This window comes from Gossypium hirsutum, chromosome A08, assembly GCF_007990345.1.
Source record: "Gossypium hirsutum isolate 1008001.06 chromosome A08, Gossypium_hirsutum_v2.1, whole genome shotgun sequence".
Lineage (NCBI taxonomy): Eukaryota > Viridiplantae > Streptophyta > Magnoliopsida > Malvales > Malvaceae > Gossypium > Gossypium hirsutum.
The window spans coordinates 126,498,001-126,518,286 of record NC_053431.1 but is presented as its reverse complement, the minus strand read 5'-3'; the positions used below and the strand labels follow the sequence as shown (position 1 = coordinate 126,518,286).

The 20,286-nt window shown below is 29.6% G+C and overlaps 2 protein-coding genes across 2 annotated transcripts; one reads left to right on the top strand and one right to left on the bottom strand.

Annotated features, from left to right (window-relative positions):
* Window positions 1–7,862: 7,862 nt before the first annotated feature.
* On the bottom strand, window positions 7,863–10,535 carry LOC107932807 (ankyrin repeat-containing protein BDA1). Its single transcript, XM_016864904.2, has 2 exons — window positions 9,740–10,535; window positions 7,863–8,804 (listed from the first exon to the last, which is right to left on the bottom strand). The coding sequence occupies exons 1-2, from the start codon at window positions 10,322–10,324 to the stop codon at window positions 8,085–8,087; spliced, it is 1,305 nt and encodes a 434-aa protein (XP_016720393.1). The 5' UTR covers window positions 10,325–10,535; the 3' UTR covers window positions 7,863–8,084.
* A 5,719-nt stretch (window positions 10,536–16,254) lies between these two features.
* Window positions 16,255–20,286, top strand: LOC107932790 (probable lactoylglutathione lyase, chloroplastic). The gene is made up of 9 exons (XM_016864886.2): window positions 16,255–16,661; window positions 17,736–17,943; window positions 18,115–18,239; window positions 18,416–18,480; window positions 18,582–18,794; window positions 18,940–18,987; window positions 19,369–19,476; window positions 19,629–19,769; window positions 19,999–20,286. Exons 1-9 carry the CDS (start codon window positions 16,511–16,513, stop codon window positions 20,038–20,040), a joined length of 1,101 nt encoding a protein of 366 aa, XP_016720375.2. The 5' UTR covers window positions 16,255–16,510; the 3' UTR covers window positions 20,041–20,286.

Below are 20,286 nucleotides of genomic sequence, written 5' to 3'. Positions count from 1 at the left end.
TTTGCTACATGTGGTTGATCCACATTCGATGGTCTAATCTTCTTTAGAAATGCTATCATTTGTCGCAAATAATAGGATGAGATGCCATTTATTTTTATTTTTTTCATAATTTTTAATAGGGTTAGCTTGAAAGTTCAAATTACTATTTATAATAGATATATAATAATGGGGCGACGGAATGGGTTGCTGACATCGAAATTAAACTCTAACACCTACAATATTTAAATATTATTAGTTTTATACTTTTATAACTAAATGATTGAGATGTTCATTAGGTCGAGTTTAACCAAATTTGGGTTGGATCAATGCATCGTATAATTATCTAATCTCAATTCAGTTCAAAATATTATACTCAAAATTTATCAAAATCTGTTTATATTTATTAATGGATAACCAAATCTATTTAGTCCTGCACATATATATTTTTTGAATTTTTTAAAGCTATAATTATTTTTATTTAATATTTAGTAAGTATACATATTTTTATTCTACTAGTTTTTTTTTACCTTAAGTTAATTTTTTGAATCTAATATTTTTATTCAAACATTCTCAAGTTTCCGGTGGACTTTCAAATTTGGACGAATAATCCGACCCTTTAACATGTCTACATGAGGAATTAAAACATTCCAATGACAACATATTAAATATTAACCATATAAATGTATATATTAAGGATTTGTAGTTGGTACACTGCCAATAACTGCCATGCATCTCATGCTTTTTATCTATTTAATTTTTCTTTATTATACCCTACAATTAGAGGTATTTATTGATTGGGTTCATCTCGAGTTTATGTATGATGTTAGTATACTTTATGTTTGACTAAGCCCAATTTAACCTAAAATATAGGCCTCAAATTTTGTCAAAACTCGCTCATATTTGTAAATGGTTAATCGAAGATTCAAAGTCCATTTTAGATTTACCTGTATTATTTATAAAAAAAATATTTAAACTATTTTAATTAAATATTTAATATTTTAAATATAATCAACTTAATATATATTTAAAATGTTTATATCATAATATTTATATATTAATATAATTTTATTATGATATATTATAAACTATATAATGTGTAAAAATAATATAATATAATATAGGGTAAACTATAATAAACATCACCCAATTACGGTTTTATTTGGTCATCTAACTATGAAAAGTTATAAAATAATCACACAACTATTAGTAAATTTCTTTTTTGATCACTCAACTATGAAAAATTACAAAATGATCACCCGACTATTCAAAATTTTTTTTATCACCAACTAGCTAACGTAAAAATGGAAATACCCAAAAATATAATATAGTTGGGTGACTAAAAAAGACAAAATTGAATAGTTTGGGTGACCATTTTGTAACTTTTCATAGTTGAGTAACTACTAATGTAGTTTACCCTGTAATATATTACACTTAGAAAACAGGTTAGGTTGGGGTCAAGCTTTGGATGTTTGTGTAATGCCCTGAAAATTTTTATAGTAAAATATTATCCGTGATATAGTAAAATAAGTAAATAAAGTGACAAAAAGGGAAATTTTGAGTTATGTCATTATTGGGAAGTATATTATGACATATTGATTCAAGAAAGGATTAAATTGTAAAAGTGAGAAAAGTTTTGTGGCCCAAGAGTAAATACTCAAAATTTGAAGTATTAAAGTGTAAATATGAAAAGTTGAAGGACTAATAGTGCAAATATTTTAAGGGTGGAATGATTTAGAAACCAAGGAAAATTGATGAATTAGGACCAAATTGAATAGGTGAAGAATTATGAGGGACTAAATTGCAATTTTACCAAATTAAGTGATGACTCAAGATTGGAATTTTAAAAGATCACAAAGGGCAAAATGGTCAATTGGAAGAGAGAGAAATCTAGAGACAATGATGATGTTGGAGATATTTTAGATAAATTAAATAAATAAATATTAGTTTATTAATACTTTAAATTAATTTTTAAATGATATTTTATTATTTTATTATTATTTTATTTAATATATATATATGTAAGGAAAGAAAGGGGAGGATGATCACCATTATCATGCAACTAACGTGAGAAGAAGAAGAAGAAGAAGAAAGAAAGTTTTCCTTTTCTTACAATTTAGTCCTTCCTCCAAAAATTCATTATTTTCACCTAAAAATTGAAAGAATTTCCATAGCCATCAAGAGAGAAAGATAGCAAGGAGATGATGGGGAGCAAGAATATCAAGTTGGATTCAAGAAATAGAAGCTGGAGGAGAGAGAAAAATCAAGTTAAAGATTGAAGTCAATAAGAAAAGGTAAGTACATCAAGATTTCAACATGTTTTTAAGTTTGTTATTATTAACAAAGCATGGAAATAATGTTATAGTAGAGTTTTCTTACATAAGGTCCTATGTTCTTGATATGTTAGTGAAGAGAAAATAAGAGAAAGTGATGAAGTCGATAAGAAAAGGTAAGTACATCAAGATTTCAATATGTTTTTAAGTTTGTTATTATTAACAAAGCATGGAAATAATGTTATAGTAGAGTTTTCTTACATAAGGTCCTATGTTCTTGATATGTTAGTGAAGAGAAAATAAGAGAAAGTGGTGAGAAATGGTGTAGAAAAAGAAAATAAGGGTGTTATAACATGGAAATTAATATCTTGCACTAAAACAGTTATGGACAGCAGCAGTAGTCTAACTTTGAAAAATCACCAAAAATTGTAGAAATCTAATTATAGGATGAATAAAATATGAGATTAAAGCTTATTGAGTCTAGTTTCTTATAGAAGAAACGGTGTAAGTAATGGATTTTTAAAGGAAGGACTAAATTGTAAGAAAAGGAAAACTTTCTTTCTTCTTCTTCTTCTTCTCACGTTAGTTGCATGAGAATGGTGATCATCCTCCCCTTTCTTTCCTTACATATATATATGTTAAATAAAATAATAATAAAATAATAAAATATCACTTAAAAATCAATTTAAAGTATTCAATTTATCTAAAATATCTCCAACATCATCATTGTCTCTAGATTTCTCTCTCTTCCAATTGACCATTTTGCCCTTTGTGATCTTTTAAAATTCCAATCTTGAGTCATCACTTAATTTGGTAAAATTGCAATTTAGTCCCTCATAATTCTTCACCTATTCAATTTGGTCCTAATTCATCAATTTTCCTTGGTTTCTAAATCATTCCACCCTTAAAATATTTGCACTATTAGTCCTTCAACTTTTCATATTTACACTTTAATACTTCAAATTTTGAGTATTTACTCTTGGGCCACAAAACTTTTCTCACTTTTACAATTTAATCCTTTCTTGAATCAATATGTCATAATATACTTCCCAATATTGACATAACTCAAAATTTCCCTTTTTGTCACTTTATTTCCTTATTTTACTATATCACGGATAATATTTTACTATAAAAATTTTCGGGGTATTACAGTTTGAGCTCGAGTCCAATCTATATTTTAAATGAATTCAAATTTTTTGTCTAAACCCATCTTTCAGGCCTAATATTTTTGTCCCAATCCTCCTAAATTTTAGACTAAACTTCAAATTTAGATAAATAACTCAACCCTTAAACAAGTATACCTATGTTACCCTTACCCTCTCAACTCATATATTAACGAACTACAATCAATGGAATCCATTAAATAACAATAGATTCAAGAGTGCTTTATGTTGGAAAATATGGACATCACGTATATGTGAAGAGTAATTACATGTTATTATTTACTATCATAAAAGGTTAGCCCAATTTAAAAGTGGTCTAATTTGATTAAGGTTTATTAGACTTTAGTTATTAAATAAAGTATAGGCCAAATATGTGTAGATAGTCTAGTAACTAATTTCTAGTTAATGAGGAACTAATAAAAAATTAGGATTAATGTGCAAAAATTATATATATTAGGGTTATGGTCCTTAAATTACATATACGTAACTTTTCTAACATCCCATCTTTAGAAACCACATTCTCTGAATTACTTTGTGCCAATTTGAAAGATCAAAACCATAAGATCCGAAGATTTTAAAAAATCGATAGATTTAAGTATACTTATATATCTAAATTTTATAACACTTTAATCAAAAGCTTTGTTGAAATATTCATATCATATCACGGATCCAATTCTTGAAAAAAAGTAATATCCTTAATTCAAATGAAGAAGACCACGTACATTGTGACTTTTCCAATATTCTACTAATTTTGGAATGCTTGAAACATTGAAAATGACTTATTAGAAAAGAAATAAATTAAAGAAAATGGAAAGCCATGAATGGTTTTAGAATATCCAGTGAGTGTAAATGGTTTGATTTTATAATTTCTTTAATAAAACTTAAAATTGCGTACCAATTTTGATTTAATGTGCAATCTAATACGTGAATTTTTTATTTGGTGTACTCATACGTATGAAATTTCAATTTTGAATCAATTGTAGACATTTAAATAATAAATACATCAATTTATTTACGTATTAGATAAATATGCAATATATAAAGGTAAATGGTTGTATATTAATAATTGTGTCGGTGATTTGTAAAAATTGAATCAATTGAAATTTTCATGTGTAAAGTTACACAAAATCAAAGTTTATATGTATTGTTTTGAGATTTATCCCGAAAATTTTTAGTTGTAGAATTAAATTAAAATTAAAGTTTTATAGTATACATGAATGTTTATGAGCTGAGTCAAGTTGGGCAGTGACTCGATTTAAAAAAAACTAATATAATATTAATAAGGGAAATTATTATTACATTGTTAGTGGAGCTTTTAGACTCTATCATTAGAATTAGAAGGTTGACAAGTGTATTATAAGAGTATAGTAAAATATTTAAAAAAGAGGCACATATCAAATTTTTAAAGTTATTTGTGGAATAAAAAAATACGCCACCAGTATACCAAATACTTACCCTATTAATAAAGATATTTTTGTATTAATATTTAGGGTTATTATTTAGTTTATTAACAGTGTATTTATTTAACTCCACAATTAAATTAAAAATTACCATGTTTGTGGAGTTTTTGAACTTCACTAGTAATGTAACAAATATTCGAGTTAGGGTAACTTGAGAGAAAACTATTCCTACCCAAGTCAGGCAAAGAATGAATCGAATCACTCGATCGGTGAACAAATTTGTGTATATAATTATATTAAAATCAATGTTTCTAATGTATAACATATGAAATCTAAATTTTTATTGATGGAGCTTAACCTGACACAAAAAAATTTAGGAAGTGTCGTTGATTTAATGAAATTTAAAATTTTTAAAGAAAAATTAAATATCACATTACTTTCATGTCATGTGATTATCATCTTTTGTCCTTGGACTTTCTTCTTAATCATTCCAACATGATAATGACATGATTGGAAGAGATTAATTCGGAAGGTTATTTTTTAATATATTTTAATTATTTATTTCCTCTTCTATTTCATCATTTAAATTAATTTTATATTAATTATTTTTACTAAATAGTATGCTCAAAGTTTTTGTATTTTTTTTTATATTTAAAATTTCATCTTATATTTTTATTTTAAAGTATTTAATCCATTTATTTTTTGGATTAAAAAATTCAAGTTCAGTTGTTAACACCATTAAGATTAATCTGTTAAAATTATTGGTGTGACATTTTAAATTAAAAAAAATGTACTCACTCAAAAGTGACGTGATAAAAAATGACATTATAATGAACTTGAATTTAACAAATAATTTTAACGATGTTAACAATTCTAAAAATTCACGTTAGCATTTTAATTAAAATAAAATATTTAAACTAACTAATAATATTATAAACGTTAAGGTACCAAATTTATGTCGATTGAGTCTTAGCTCGATTGACATGAGTATTGTTGACAATGCAGGAGAACGTGGGTTCAAGTGCGTTGAAGCATATTATTCTCCTATTTATGGGCTGGAGAGGGGTTATAGATAATTTTAGGCAATGAGTCAAAAAGAATATATATAATCAGAACTTATAATAAGATTGTTCTTATTCGTAATTAAATTTATAAATTTGACATAAATATTAATAACTAAAATTAAATAAAATATTTATTAATAGTAATTTGAAAAAAAAATTTATAGACTTTTTATTCTAAAATTTACTTTTTATCTATCAAATTTATGGAGACAAAGAAATAATCCTATTCTTAAATGACAAAACCTAAAAAAACTACTAGTCTTTGGATTTAGCAAAAAATAACAATGGCCTAAATTCTCTTACCCAAGTTAATGTTCCTCTTCATATAACAAAACTACAAAAGTGTCTCAAATCAATACCATGTTTGTGAGCTGTTAAAAACAAAGAATCTAATTGATGAATTAAATTTGTTTTTATGCCATTTTCCTTTATTTTTAAATTTACGGGTAAACTGTACTAGTAGTCACTTAATTTTTAGTAAATTTCTTTTTTGATCACTAAACTATTAGTAAAAAAGTTGTAGTCACCCAACTATAAAAAGTTAAAAAATGGTCTCTCAACGATTTAGTTTTATCATTTTTTGTTGCTGTTGGGTAGGTAATGGTGGAAGCTTTTGAAATTGACATAGTAGCAACTTTAACTCTCAATATTTATAAATCATTTCAATTTAATATTTATTCCAAAAAAAATTTAACCATCAACATTTACATGTTGTGTAATTTGATCCTTTTTCTTGCAGTTTTGCTTTTCTTTGTGATCATTTCACCTAAAAAACTAAAAAACGACAGCCAATCAATATAGCACATGCCATAATATTGCTAACAAACATTTAACTTTGATTTTGTGCAATTTTATACATTAAAATGTTAATTTGATCCATTTTTTACGGACCACTAATATAATTATTATTATAACATTATTTTACATAACATGTTGCATATACTAATTATAGTTACTATAAAAATAAATTGATATATTTATTTATTTAAATGTAAATAATTGAATCAAAATCAGAGTTGTATATATATATTTGAACTACAATCAAAGATTCATGTATATAATTGCACCAGATAAAAATTTAATATATCAATCTGCACATTAAAACAAAATTTATGTATAAGTTTTATACTTACCCTTTTTCTAAAATAATAAAATTTCATTTATCATCTACTAGTAAAACCAAAACCCTAAGGGTAGAAAAGCTCTAGATTAGCTTTATTTTGCGTTTTGGTTTTTTATCCTATACATAATGAATGGCCAAACCAAACCCTTTTCTATGTTTTGTTTTTTTAATAATTATTTTTTTCTATTTTTTATGATTTTTGATGATTTTTTTTATTTTTTATGAGAATTATGTTTTTATTGATGATATGATCGAACTATTTTCCTATTTTATTTGTTCAAATTTTAGTCTATATATGAGTAGGATAAGAAAAGTGTTTTTAAAATGGTATAAATTTTTTTTATTGATTGAGTCTTAACTCGATTGACATCAGTATTGTTGTCAATGTAAGAGAACGTGGGTTCGGGTATGCTCAAGTATGTTATTTTTTATTTAAGGATTGGGGAAAAAAGAGCAGATATGATAAAAGCCTATAATGAGCTAAAGACTCCTCTGAGCCAACCAAATTTAATAAATTGTACAAAAAGAAACCTCTATATTTAATAAATTGTAAAATATACTCTAAAAAAATTAATTAATATATATGTATAATTTATTTTTCCTCCACAAGTACCAATTACAGTATCATTAATGGGCTAAGGACTCCTTTGGGCCGACCAAATTTATTGCTGAAATAATGATTTATGGGATTTCAAGTTTAAAACCCAAAGTATCATTTTCATTATGGATCCATATACTCATACTTCTATAACTATATAACAATGTAAATTGCTATTTAATTAATAAAAAATTATGGATAATTAATTTTGCATTCTGAGATTATTATAAATTTAATTACGGAGTTTTTTATTTTACAATTAATGGATAAAATAATAATTTTTTAATTAAACACAAATCGTTCAGATAATAAGTGAATATTACGTGTTTAAACACATTCAAACCGATAACCTCCAATATGCTACAACAACTTAATCTGCATAATCCTTAACGCAGTATTATGTTTGTTATGGTTGTGTGTTGCAAAATGTTGTTTTATCTTTTTTTCTTGTTCCATAACTCTTTAGCTAGGTCGCGCCAATCGGTCATTAACGACCACCCTGAACGGAGGCTACAACACCGTAAAAGAACACAAAAGGCGCTATCACTGCTCGTTGGAAAATATACGAAGGAGTTGTCAATTGGACACCGTATAGGAAGACCATATGAACGGAAGCAATCACTAACCACATCATTAACCGAACGTACTCCCATCGGATCGAATTCGCCTTGAGCTTCGAAGGGCTCGTCAACATTACTATGATGTTCGTGGATGCCAAGAATCCAATGGAGTCCCACACCAAGAACCAAGTTAGGCTCTTCGGTGAGACGTCTCCCGCAATCGATTTGCCTTGTCTGTGGTTCCCCGTAAGTGGCCTATCCACGTTCGAATCTACATTTCCCCCGTCTTGCCAAACTCCCCCAGGAGGATTCAATGCTACTTCGAATGTCACGGTAGCTATTAGTACTGCCGCTACCATGGTACCTCTTCGCATTTCCTCGAGCCATTTGAAAGAATCCATGGTATTCTTTTCCGAGGTTGAGTCTTTCATCGTCATGTCTACTTCGATCACTGCATTGTTAGCTCGAGATGAGTCGGTTAATACTTGGTTTTCAAGTTTTGGCATGCTTGCAAGATGGAGCATGTGGGCAATCTCTTCATGATTTGATTGCTTTGGACCTTTTAGCAATATATCCAAAGCCTTTAGATTATTGGAATTCACTGCGTTCACATCAAGTTCAGGTTGTTGTAGTAGTAAATTCATTACCTGCATAAAAAAGTTCAAAAATATATTTGCTAATACCTGTACTTTGACAATAATCAAAATTTAGTCCTTATATTAAAAACAAAGGTAAAATTAAATCTAGATTTAAAACATTCTAATCTAATAGTTTAGTGTGTCAGCAGTTTCCCTAAAAAATTGTCATCAATAAATCCATAGCATCATACTATCTTGAGAAAAAAAATAAAAAATCATTATAAACTCAATAAATATATTTAATATTATGCAAATTTTGAAGAAAGATACAAATGAAGTCCGCAATTGAAATAGAATTTTTAAATAAAAAAACAAATCTCATTAACTTGAACCCTAAACTTGATTTTAATCATAAAAGCTAACAACTTGAAGCCATAAGCCTAAACTAAAATCTAATTTAAATTCAAAGTGATTTAAATTTAAAATATATAGAACTTGTAACGGTTCGAAATGATTTAAACTCTGAGTTCAAAACAGCTGAAACTCAAAATGATTCAAATTTGAAGTGATCAAACTCTCAATTACCTAACTTTAACTTCAAGGTGGTGTCAAAGGAGTTGGTAGGCTAGATCCCCTAAAATGGGAAAATATCATATTGACTCCTTTAAATTTTATAAAATTATATGTTAGTATATAATAAATTTATATTTTGACTCTAAATAATAAAATTTTAATTTAGTCTTTCAAAAATTATAAAGATATAAGATAATATATAATAAAATTACGGTTCCAAAAATAATTTTTATCTTTCCCTCTTCGTAACTTGAAAACTTAAACCTTTAAATAGAAGGACCCGAATAAAAATTAATTAAAATTAAAAATAACTCAAATCTAAATATGACCAAATTCAAAATAACCCAAATCAAACTAAATTAAATAAAAGCAAAAAATTTAAAATTTAAATTCACCAATACAAATACAAAGTTTAAAAGTTTAACATATACCTCGTGCTGTTTCCTCAAAGCAGCCAAGTGCAACACAGTGTTACCATCTTCATCCTTCAAATTCAACATCTCTTCAACTTTAATCCCATCAATGAAACCCTTAACAAATTTACATCCATTTTCATTCTTCACAGCTAAATGCAAAATCGTGTCCTTTTTATCAGTAATCTCTTTAATAGATTCCGGGCAAGCCATTACCAATTCTCCGACGACTCTTTCTCGTCCTTTAATCACCGCTAAATGCAAAGCAACACGGCCCTTATCATCTTTCCTTCTACAAAGCTCGTGGCCGCCGATCTCCCTTTCAATTTTCAGCAACTCGTTCACCGTTTCGACGTGTCCGTTCGCAGAGGCCAAGTGAAGTGGGGTGTACCCTTTGCGATTCGCCGTTTTGGCGAGACCTGGATTTTGGTTAAGGATTTGGCGAACGAAATCGGCGTGGCCGTGAGAGGAGGATACGTGCAACGGAGTCTCCAGTGAAGCGTGGTGGGTGTTGTCTTCGAGGATGAGTGGATCTTCTTCGATGAGTTGAAGTAAAGTTGAGGTTTCGCCTTTGCGAGAAGCTTCGAATAGCTTCTCGTCCATGGCGGAAACTCACTGTTTAAGCGGTTTTTGGGGGTTAAACTCAATAATTTTGATGCAAAAATTTCATGGAAGAATGAACCTTTTGTGTTGCAGAGTCAACCTTAATTGGTCAACATTATTGACAATAAGGTAATAAGCTCCATAACTGTGACGTGATAAGGTTCTTCTAGAACCTGCATAGTTCTCTAGAGTGAAAGCAATTGGTAAGTATTTGGTAAAACTACCACGGACGTTCTTGTGTTAAGTAATTGTTAAAAATTAGTTTTTTAAATCACCGTAACGTACATATAACACATCACAAGACATTATTTGATTCTTTTTGCAGCTAGTTTTTAACAATATAAATTAATAAAATTTTTAATAGAAATAACTAATTTATTTTTTGATTTAGGACTAATTTAAGAAATTGATCTCTGTATTATTAAAAAAAATCAAATAAGATCAAATTTCAACAAAGTTAACATCTATTGTTTAAAACATGTAAATTACTGTTTAGCAGAGTTCATATTTTGAAAGCTTTTATGGTTTTGCAAATGAAATTTATTTGTTTGAAGCTGAATTGCAAATAAAAAATAAATTTCATATCATCATTTAAACAATAATATTAACTTTGTTATAATTTGACCTTATTTGATTATAACTAAATTTACCTATTTTATATAATAGAGGGACTAATTTAATTTAACCCCTAAAGTAACAAATACATTCACCATTCTCTAATGCTAGTTTAGTATTATTTTTTGAAAATGTTTTTTAAAAATACAATGGATGAGTGATTTTAAAACGTGATGCTGAAAAGTTTAGTTTATGATTTAAGCTTTAGCATTCTTAAAATTGCTTTTGAGAATATAAAATATTCATTTTAAATATAATGTTGTAAAATAAAATATGTATTTAAATGGTGTTCAAATTCGTTAGTATTATTATAATTCGATAAAAATATAATAAATGAATTTATTTTAACTTGTTATTAATATTTCGACATGTACAATATAATTTTTTGTTGATGAGTGGTATCAACAAGGGAGGATACAAAGAGGAGATGAGGGTGATGGAAAGAAGGTCAGTTCACTTAAATATGTAGAGAACCAAGGAAGGACAAGAGGAGTAAGATTGCTATGAAGGTTGAGAAGCCTAGGCATAAAAAGTAAATGCTCAAGGTTGCTATGCAGAAGAAGATCCTTTCTCCTTCATCTTGAAAGGTATTTACATGAGATACTCCTTTGTCTGATAGTTGTGACATGACAGGTTGTTATTAAGGAGTTGTTATTGTGGAATGTGTGAGAGATGTACGTGGTGGGATTCGTTCTGTTATTCCTTTAAGGCAATACAATATTGTTATTATCAGGAAGAGATTCACAGCCTTTGAAAGGAGTGTTTACAATTGGATGAGTATTTAGACTGAAAAGTGGATAACTAGGCTATAGTATCAGTTGGTTAGATGTTGGTGATGTTCTCGCTACTAGTAAGTGGTCCTACAAGAGGTGGCTCGTCTGAGAGGTTGGATAGCTGGTGATAATTTGAAAGACTAGAAGTGAAGGACCATCCATGGATGTCTTTCTATCATCTCTCAGAGTGCCACATGTCAAATTCAAGCAACATTTATAAAAATTGTCCTTTTAGATTTAGGATCAATTTTATATAATGTACAAATATTAGGGGCCTAAATTTACTATCATGCCAATAAAACAAAGGTCGCGTTAGAATTCTATCAGACAACTAATGAAAGAGTGACTAAATATTTAATTTTAAAATGTTGGAATGAATAAAATGGAAAAAATTTAGTTGAGTGAAAGGACTCGATTTGGTTAAACCGTATAGATTACCATTTAAATTGCTCCTCCACCCCTCGTCATTAAGATTTTGTAATTGAGATTTGCAATTCAATAATTAAACTAAATTCTCATTCTTTCTTATAGGTATCATTACAAATTAAAGTGTTTATGGGTCCAGCAAGATAGGGCCTAGGTTTGTTTTTAAAAAATTTCCAAACCTAGCCCAACCTGCCCAAATGGCGACTCTCATTGTTTAAGATATAATATAGTATTTTCTATTTATTTTATTTATAAAATATATAAATATTAACTTAAAATTAATTATATATATTTTAAGATTTTGAACAATGAATTAAACCATGCCAAAGTTTAAAACACTAAATTCAAGCCTAGTACAAAGCGGATCAGACCAATCGAAACTAGTGGGCTGCTGGTCACGAACACCTTTAATTACAAATTATAGACGTTTGAATACTTATAATTAGAATAAAATTAATATAAAAACATAAATTAAATTGAAATACATTTATGAGATTTTTTTAAAAATAATTTCATTATAGGTTTGTTCTTTTTTTAAATAATGATTAGAACGATCAAGGGCGAAGTTAAATTTTTTTTAAAGGGGTCGAAATTAAATTGTAATTTTTATGATAGTAAAAATGTAATTTTACCATTTTAATAGCCTATATATTTATAAACGTTAAAGGATTAAATCAAATTTTTATCATTTTTAGAGAGGACCAAAGTGTAATTTTATATTTACTAATTTAAAACTTTAAAAATTTTAAAAGGTCTAAATGAAAAACTTTCCATTTTAAGGGGGTTGAGACTCTTACCAACCCCCTAACTACGCCTCTGTCCATAAGTAGGAGGATAATGCGTTTCAACACACTTGAAACACATGTTTTCTTACATTGATAACAATATTCTATATTGATCATGTAACGTCCCCCTACCCGAGACCGTTGCCGGAGTCAAGCAGGAGACATTACAAAACTTATCTTAGCACTTAAACAGTTTTCGTAGTAAACTATCCATCTGCGTCACGGTCGCTAAAAAAATCATATCTCGAGTTACGAAACTCGAAATCCAATTCCATAAATTTTCCCTGAAACTAGACTCATATATCTACTTACTAATTTTTTCTAGAATTTTTGGTCAGGCCAATTAGTACAGTTTATTAGAAAAATTCTCCCATGTTTCAGGGTTTAGCTACTCTGACCCTTGTGCACTACGAATAAAATTTCTTCCTGTACAGAAATCCAATAACATATTTGTCAATTATACCATATGGAATTCTAAAGTCTAAGTCAGAACAGGGAATCCAGAAATTGCTCTAACCCTGTTTCACCAAAAAGTAAATATCTCATAAAATACAACTCTTTTACCTATTTTGTTTCTTCCATATAAAAATAGATTCATTAAGCTTCAATTACATATTTTATTCATCATCTAATTCATTTTATACTATTTTTGGTATATTTTCAAAATTAGACTACTGTTACTGTCCAAATCTGTTTTAGTATAAAATATTGATAACTAAGTTTATAACATCTTCATTTCTTCTCTCTACAATATTTACCAACACTTCCTCTTATTACTCTTCACTAACATATCAAAACATACCATACTTAAGGTTTTGGTAACATTTACAAAACATACCAAAATATCACTTAACAACTTAGATACTTTCAAAATGACCAAAAGACATCCTAGGTACAATGCCATTTTCCAAAAAGATAGAAACTTCACCAATTGAGTTCGGGGATCGGCTTGTATGTTGAGTCCTTATACTTTCGTACCTAGCCTGTGCATGGAAACAAACCGTACGCTGAGAATACTCTCAATGGTATTTCTATAAACAATAGCTTAATCAACTTTAAAACATGGTAATTCAAACACATTATTGCTATTATTCAATATCAATCAGTACTTTAATAATCTTTACTTTATTTACCCTTATTAACATAACTCGGACACTAACGGATACACGGATCCAACCCACATTCCGGGATAAGCACATAGTGCTTCATCGGAACAAATCCGGAACTTTAACATTATAGTACACAAAGTACTTCATTGGAACAAATCCGGAACATTAACAGTAGTCGACACATAGTGTCTCATCGTCTCAATGTCGGAATATCCCAATACTTCCAATTCCTATGACATGTCAACTATATCCGACTAGCCCGACACTGTTAATAGGGTATTCAAAATCACATTCATTTCAATATGGTAAAAATACTTACCTCATTCACATTTTCATACAATATAAATATCAAATATAGAAATAACGATTAAGCTCGGTTTATAGAAATACAAACCACTATTTATCGAATTTAATCGATATCTTCGTTCACTTTCTCTTTTCCCTTCTTTGATGACGTATCCGGTGCTACGTTTGCTACTAACAATCATACAATTAAAAATCATCAATATACTAATTCATAAAACACATTTTCACCTTTCTATCAAACTTTTACAAAAATTCCAATTTCATCCTTTTTCCATTACTAATCTTTTTTCTTTAACTTAAGCTTCATATTCTCCTTTAATCAACTCATTAACAATTTCTAACTCATAAAATTCATTATAAAACATATATTTTGAGCTCTATTCAACTTAATCCCTATTTAAACCTAACTTAGAATTCTTTTAATAAATCACTCAATTTTCACTTCTAACTTCAATTTCTATCAATTTAACCCATAAAACCTCAATTTGTTCAACTAAATCAATATCTAAAAATTTTCTATTTTTCTTCATTTTAACCTCATACATGTAGAACTTTCAATTAGGCATCCATAAACATAAAAATTATAAGAAAATAAGCTAAAACATCTTACCAATCAAGCTTTAAGGCCTTAATCCTCAAAATTTCCCTTTTCTATTTCTTTCTTTCTTTCTTTCTTTCTTTCTCACGTTTGCTCTCTGTAACTCTTTCTATCTTTCTTTCTTTTTTTTTAACTTACTCATAAATCTATATTCTATATAATAATATTAATAATATAATATTCTTCTAATAAAATAACTTAATCTATAAGAAAAACTATTTTAACACATTTAATATCTTTACCAACTATTACACATGTTATATCATACATTCATACACATGGCACTTAGGGTCTAATTGCTAGATTAGTCTCTTTACTAATCTTTAATCTATAATTAAACTTTTATACCGTATGCAATTTAGTCATTTAAACTAAATTCAAGCTACTTCACTTAATTAAACACTAAATAACCATTCAACTATAATTCATAAATATTTCTAATAAATACTCATGAATTAATTTCACGGAAACAGTACTCAAGACTCAATTTCCAATACCGTAACTTTCGGTTCATTACAGATCAAATTAAGACTCAAATCACTGAAGTCGTGAAAAGTAAATTGAAAATAAATATGAGAAAAAATCATACATGCTAATTCTCCAACATCAAACAAGACAAATGAAAGTATTTGCAAAAGTAAATTCAATGTATAATTATTATATTAGAAAACGATAGATTAGGCCTTGATTATAAAAAACGGTTCACATTTTTTGAGTTAGAAACTAAAAATAAAAATAAAAGGAGCATCTTATCTTAGTCGAGGACAAATTGTGGATCACATAAAGGCAATGCAACCCTCAAAAAGGGTGGGTTAGAAAATTTTTATATTCTTACTTTTTATTTTAAATATAATATAAAATCATTTTTAAATATATTATAGTAAATATTTTATTTATACATATCAATTATCAAATACATATTTTTATCGAATCTAAAGTCTAAACATATATACTATGGCCATATGAAATTTAAAAAAAAAATCTTCATTTAGACCTCATAAAATTTTAATATCACACAAAAAATAAAAAATAAAAAATAAAAAATATTACTATAATAATAAACAATATAAATCTATTATCAAAGCATATCATATCAAAATAAATAATTAACTCATTAAAATTTAAAGTAAAATTGGCTTTTAGATTCTCAATTAAGTATTTAAAGTTTTGATTTTATTTCAATTTACCCCAAACATGATAAAGAATGTGACGCATGACACATTTTTACGATAAAAGGGGACGGAATAACCAAATTTAATTGTCAATAACGAGATCAAATGATAAATTAATTTAATTTTCGAATTTTAAAAATTATAGAGGGACTAAAATAAATTTATACCATTTTTTATATCATCGTTAATTCACAACCTCACTCACCCTCGCTCACGCACTCTGGGTTACCACTTTGCACAGACAAAAGCAGAGAAACAAAGAAACGAAACTCAGGTAGAGGGAGAAAAGGCTACAGTTACGGTCACAGTCATAGACAGCTCTGCTAGGAAATTGAAACTGATTGGAATTTTCATTTGTTGTTTTTAAAATAAACAAAATTTAGTAAATAACAATTCGTGAAGATGGTGAGGATAATTCCCATGGCATCGTCCTCAATACGACCTTCGTTATCTCCGTTTAGGTGCTCAAGCGGTGTTTCTTCATCGCGGTTTGGTGTTTCCCTTTCTCCGGTTCACCTTCACCGGCACCTCGGTTTCTCTAATCTCGGCAGCGGTAAGCAGACTTTGTGTGTGTGTTTATATCAATTTAATTTCCTCTTATGCCCTAGAATTTCTTTTACTGATTTAATTATTGATTGAAGAAATATATGGAATCGAGCATTGATGTGAAATCTCCGGAGCTCATAAAGAACAGATTTACAATGCAAATTATATTAGGCTTAATTGCAGTAGGCGTACCAAACTATGGCCTAGATTCTAGATTGGTCCCAAACTTCAAAAGACGTTCAATTGAATCCTCAAAGTATAGTATCATCGTCAGTCGCACCATTAGCTTTGTTGAGGGTCCCTGATTCTGTTTAGAGAAGTCTGTGAGGTATTGTCTGTTGAGAGCCGGTCAATCCTCTAGCATGTCCGGAATTGTCCCTAAGGAGGTTTTGTCTCCTGATTATGTCACAGGAAAGTCCGGGAAGTGTCGTTTGCATCTAAACAGACTGCCGAGTTGGGCCACAACTGTGGCTCCTAGCATCGCTATTAAACCATGTGAACCACCCTGTACCAACTAAAAACAGCTCTCAGGCTAAAATGGAGCATAGACACCCAAAAACACAATACCAGCTTAATTGTTAAGTGCCAGCTTAAATTTGGGATGTAGCATATTTAAAACATGTAAGCCAAATTTGTAAACATTACATGAATATACTTACGGTATGATTTGCTTGGATTTGATGTGTTAAAAAATAGTCCTCCTGAATGTTAAGGACACAGTTAATTTTTTAGTAAGTCAAGTTATTCATACAATAGATATGAGCGTATTTACAATTGGATTCCCATGTTTTTAAAATATTTTATATAAGATCTGAACTGGCATTTAATACCTAAATTGATAGTTAGCTGATACAATATCGATACTTTGAGGACTTATTTAGAATGTTTTGAAATTTAGGGACCAATTTAGAATCTAGGTGATATTTAGGGACTAATTTATTGAAATACTTTAATTTTTCTCACTTGTCAGATTGTGAGAATGAGTAACAATATCTGGAGTTTCTATTGAGTTTTATAGAATGGAAGAAATGATTTTGAAGATATTTGATGTAAATGTAATCTCTTTTGAAATCTTATCCAGTTGTTCCGCAGTCGCAATTCTTTGGTTTCAAAGCCTCTAAGATGTCGAGAACTGAAGAAACTAAGCAAGGGAAGCCTCTGGTTGGAAATGTGGTACGAGCAAGCACCGCTGCTGCACAAGAAACCGAGGCCCTAGAGTGGGTTGAAAAGGACAAACGAAGAATGCTCCATGTCGTTTATCGAGTTGGGGATTTGGATAGGACCATCAAGTATGTTATTTCAAGATAATGCTATTGTTGTCCAAAAAAAAGAGATAACGCTATTGTTCATGTTTCTTTTTATTGATCTTGTGAGCGGAATGTGAGTTAATGGATTTATTCTTTTGTATACAATCTTGTGTTTGAATCTTTGTATCAAACTCGAATATTTTGTGGTTGCAGATTCTATACTGAGTGTCTGGGGATGAAGCTGTTGAGGAAACGGGACATACCAGAGGAGAGATACACGAACGCCTTTCTTGGATATGGGCCAGAAGATTCTCACTTCGTTATTGAACTCACTTATAGTAAGCTATCGCCTAGTGGACTACTCATTGGCTTTTCTAAGCTATAATAAATCTGAAATGTATCTATATAAATATATATATTTGAGATAAATTTCGTGTGTATCCATGAATAGTAGAGTTGACAGTACATATGAGCTTAGCCATAGATAATTTTTTTCCTTGAATGTTATTACCAGATTATGGAGTTGACAAATATGACATTGGAACTGCATTTGGTCATTTCGGTATTGCTGTTGAGGATGTAAGTTCGAACTATTTTAACAAGATGATAGACTGTTACGTATCTTAGAACTGCTATGTCCTTGTTTGCATAGCAGAATGCTTAAATGCTCCCCTGATTAGGTTGCCAAGACCGTGGAGCTCGTAAAGGCCAAGGGTGGAAAAGTAACCCGAGAACCTGGTCCCGTGAAAGGTGGTTCTACTGTAATTGCATTTATTGAGGATCCTGATGGTTACAAGTTTGAACTGCTTGAAAGGGGACCTACTCCTGAACCTTTGTGCCAAGTAATGCTCCGTGTAGGCGATCTTGATCGTTCCATAAATTTTTATGAGAAGGTGAGAGTTTCAGATATTTGGCCGCGGTATCTGATGTTATTCACAGTCTTTTTCATGAACACCCTTTTATTTTATTATTATTACTTTTGGTGCGTGGGGTTTAAGTCTTGCCATAGGTCTTAGTTTCTATCTCCTTTTGTTGCAGGCATTTGGCATGAAGCTTCTTCGTACACGAGATAATCCACAGTACAAGGTAAATAACTTTCCTCTATTCCGTATGGTGAATAGAAACTGTTAAAATATGTATTCCAGGGAGAGATATGGAAAAAGAAAGGATTCAAGTGTATATTCTTATGTTGCTCTAACGCTTCATTTTTGTTGAATTTACCATGTTCAACACTCGTGTCTAATACACGGATATGAGAATATAATCCACAAAGATCCTCCATAGTCATGTAAAAACCTAGGAAAATCTGACCATCCTGTTTCGGGCACCCATGTCCTGAATTGCTTTGTTTATGGCTATATGTTTTGGTTTTTTGTGTTAATGCGATTGATGAAAATATTCCGTGAACCTTTTAGTAACAGTATTAGGATAATATACATTGACATATGTCTCTGAATTTTCCTTCAGTATACTATAGCCATGATGGGTTACGGGCCTGAAGATAAAAATGCTGTGCTTGAGTTAACGTACAACTACGGGGTCACTGATTATGACAAAGGAAATGCTTATGCTCAGGTAGAAAATTTTCTGCTTTCTTTTCACTTCAATGTGAAAAAGATCATTTTCGTAACTGCATTCAGTATGTTTCATGATTCTACTTGTTTTCTCTGACCTTATTTCTTATATGCTGGAAACAAGTTAAATGCATATTAATCGCGTTTCTGCAGATTGCAATCGGCACAGATGATGTTTACAAAACTGCAGAGGCAGTTAGACTTTTTGGTGGAAAAATTACCCAGGAACCTGGACCTTTACCTGGTATTAACACCAAGATCACCGCATGCTTAGATCCCGATGGTTGGAAGACGGTATATATACCTTTTGAACCATTTATACATTGATGCTTGCTGTCTGAAACCCAAACTTTTCTTAATTGCTTCATGTTCATCTATACCACCTATATCTCAAAAACGAAGAAAGTATATGACATTGTTCTCTAATTCGTATGCATTGCTCTGATGCCGAGTTTTATTAACTTTCTGGACAAAAGACTCTTCTGTCAGTTAGGATTATGAGACTTCTTTACTTTATTTGCAGGTTTTCGTCGATAACATTGATTTCCTCAAGGAATTGGAGTAAGTTTCGGTTGAACTCGTGTTCTTATCCTTCAGAAAATGAAATTCAAATCCAAGCTGAAAGGATTTGTCGAAGAAAACCTCCATAGAGAATGGCAGCCAATTCCGTTTTGTAGATAAATGTTTTTGGGGTGACAATCGGGTAGCCGTTAGATTTGTTAAAAGCGAAGAAATCTTTAGATATAAAGTGTACGTTCAGTGATCTTCCTGTTTTTATTTCAATGAAGCATTTATGTATTTTTGTTCGATA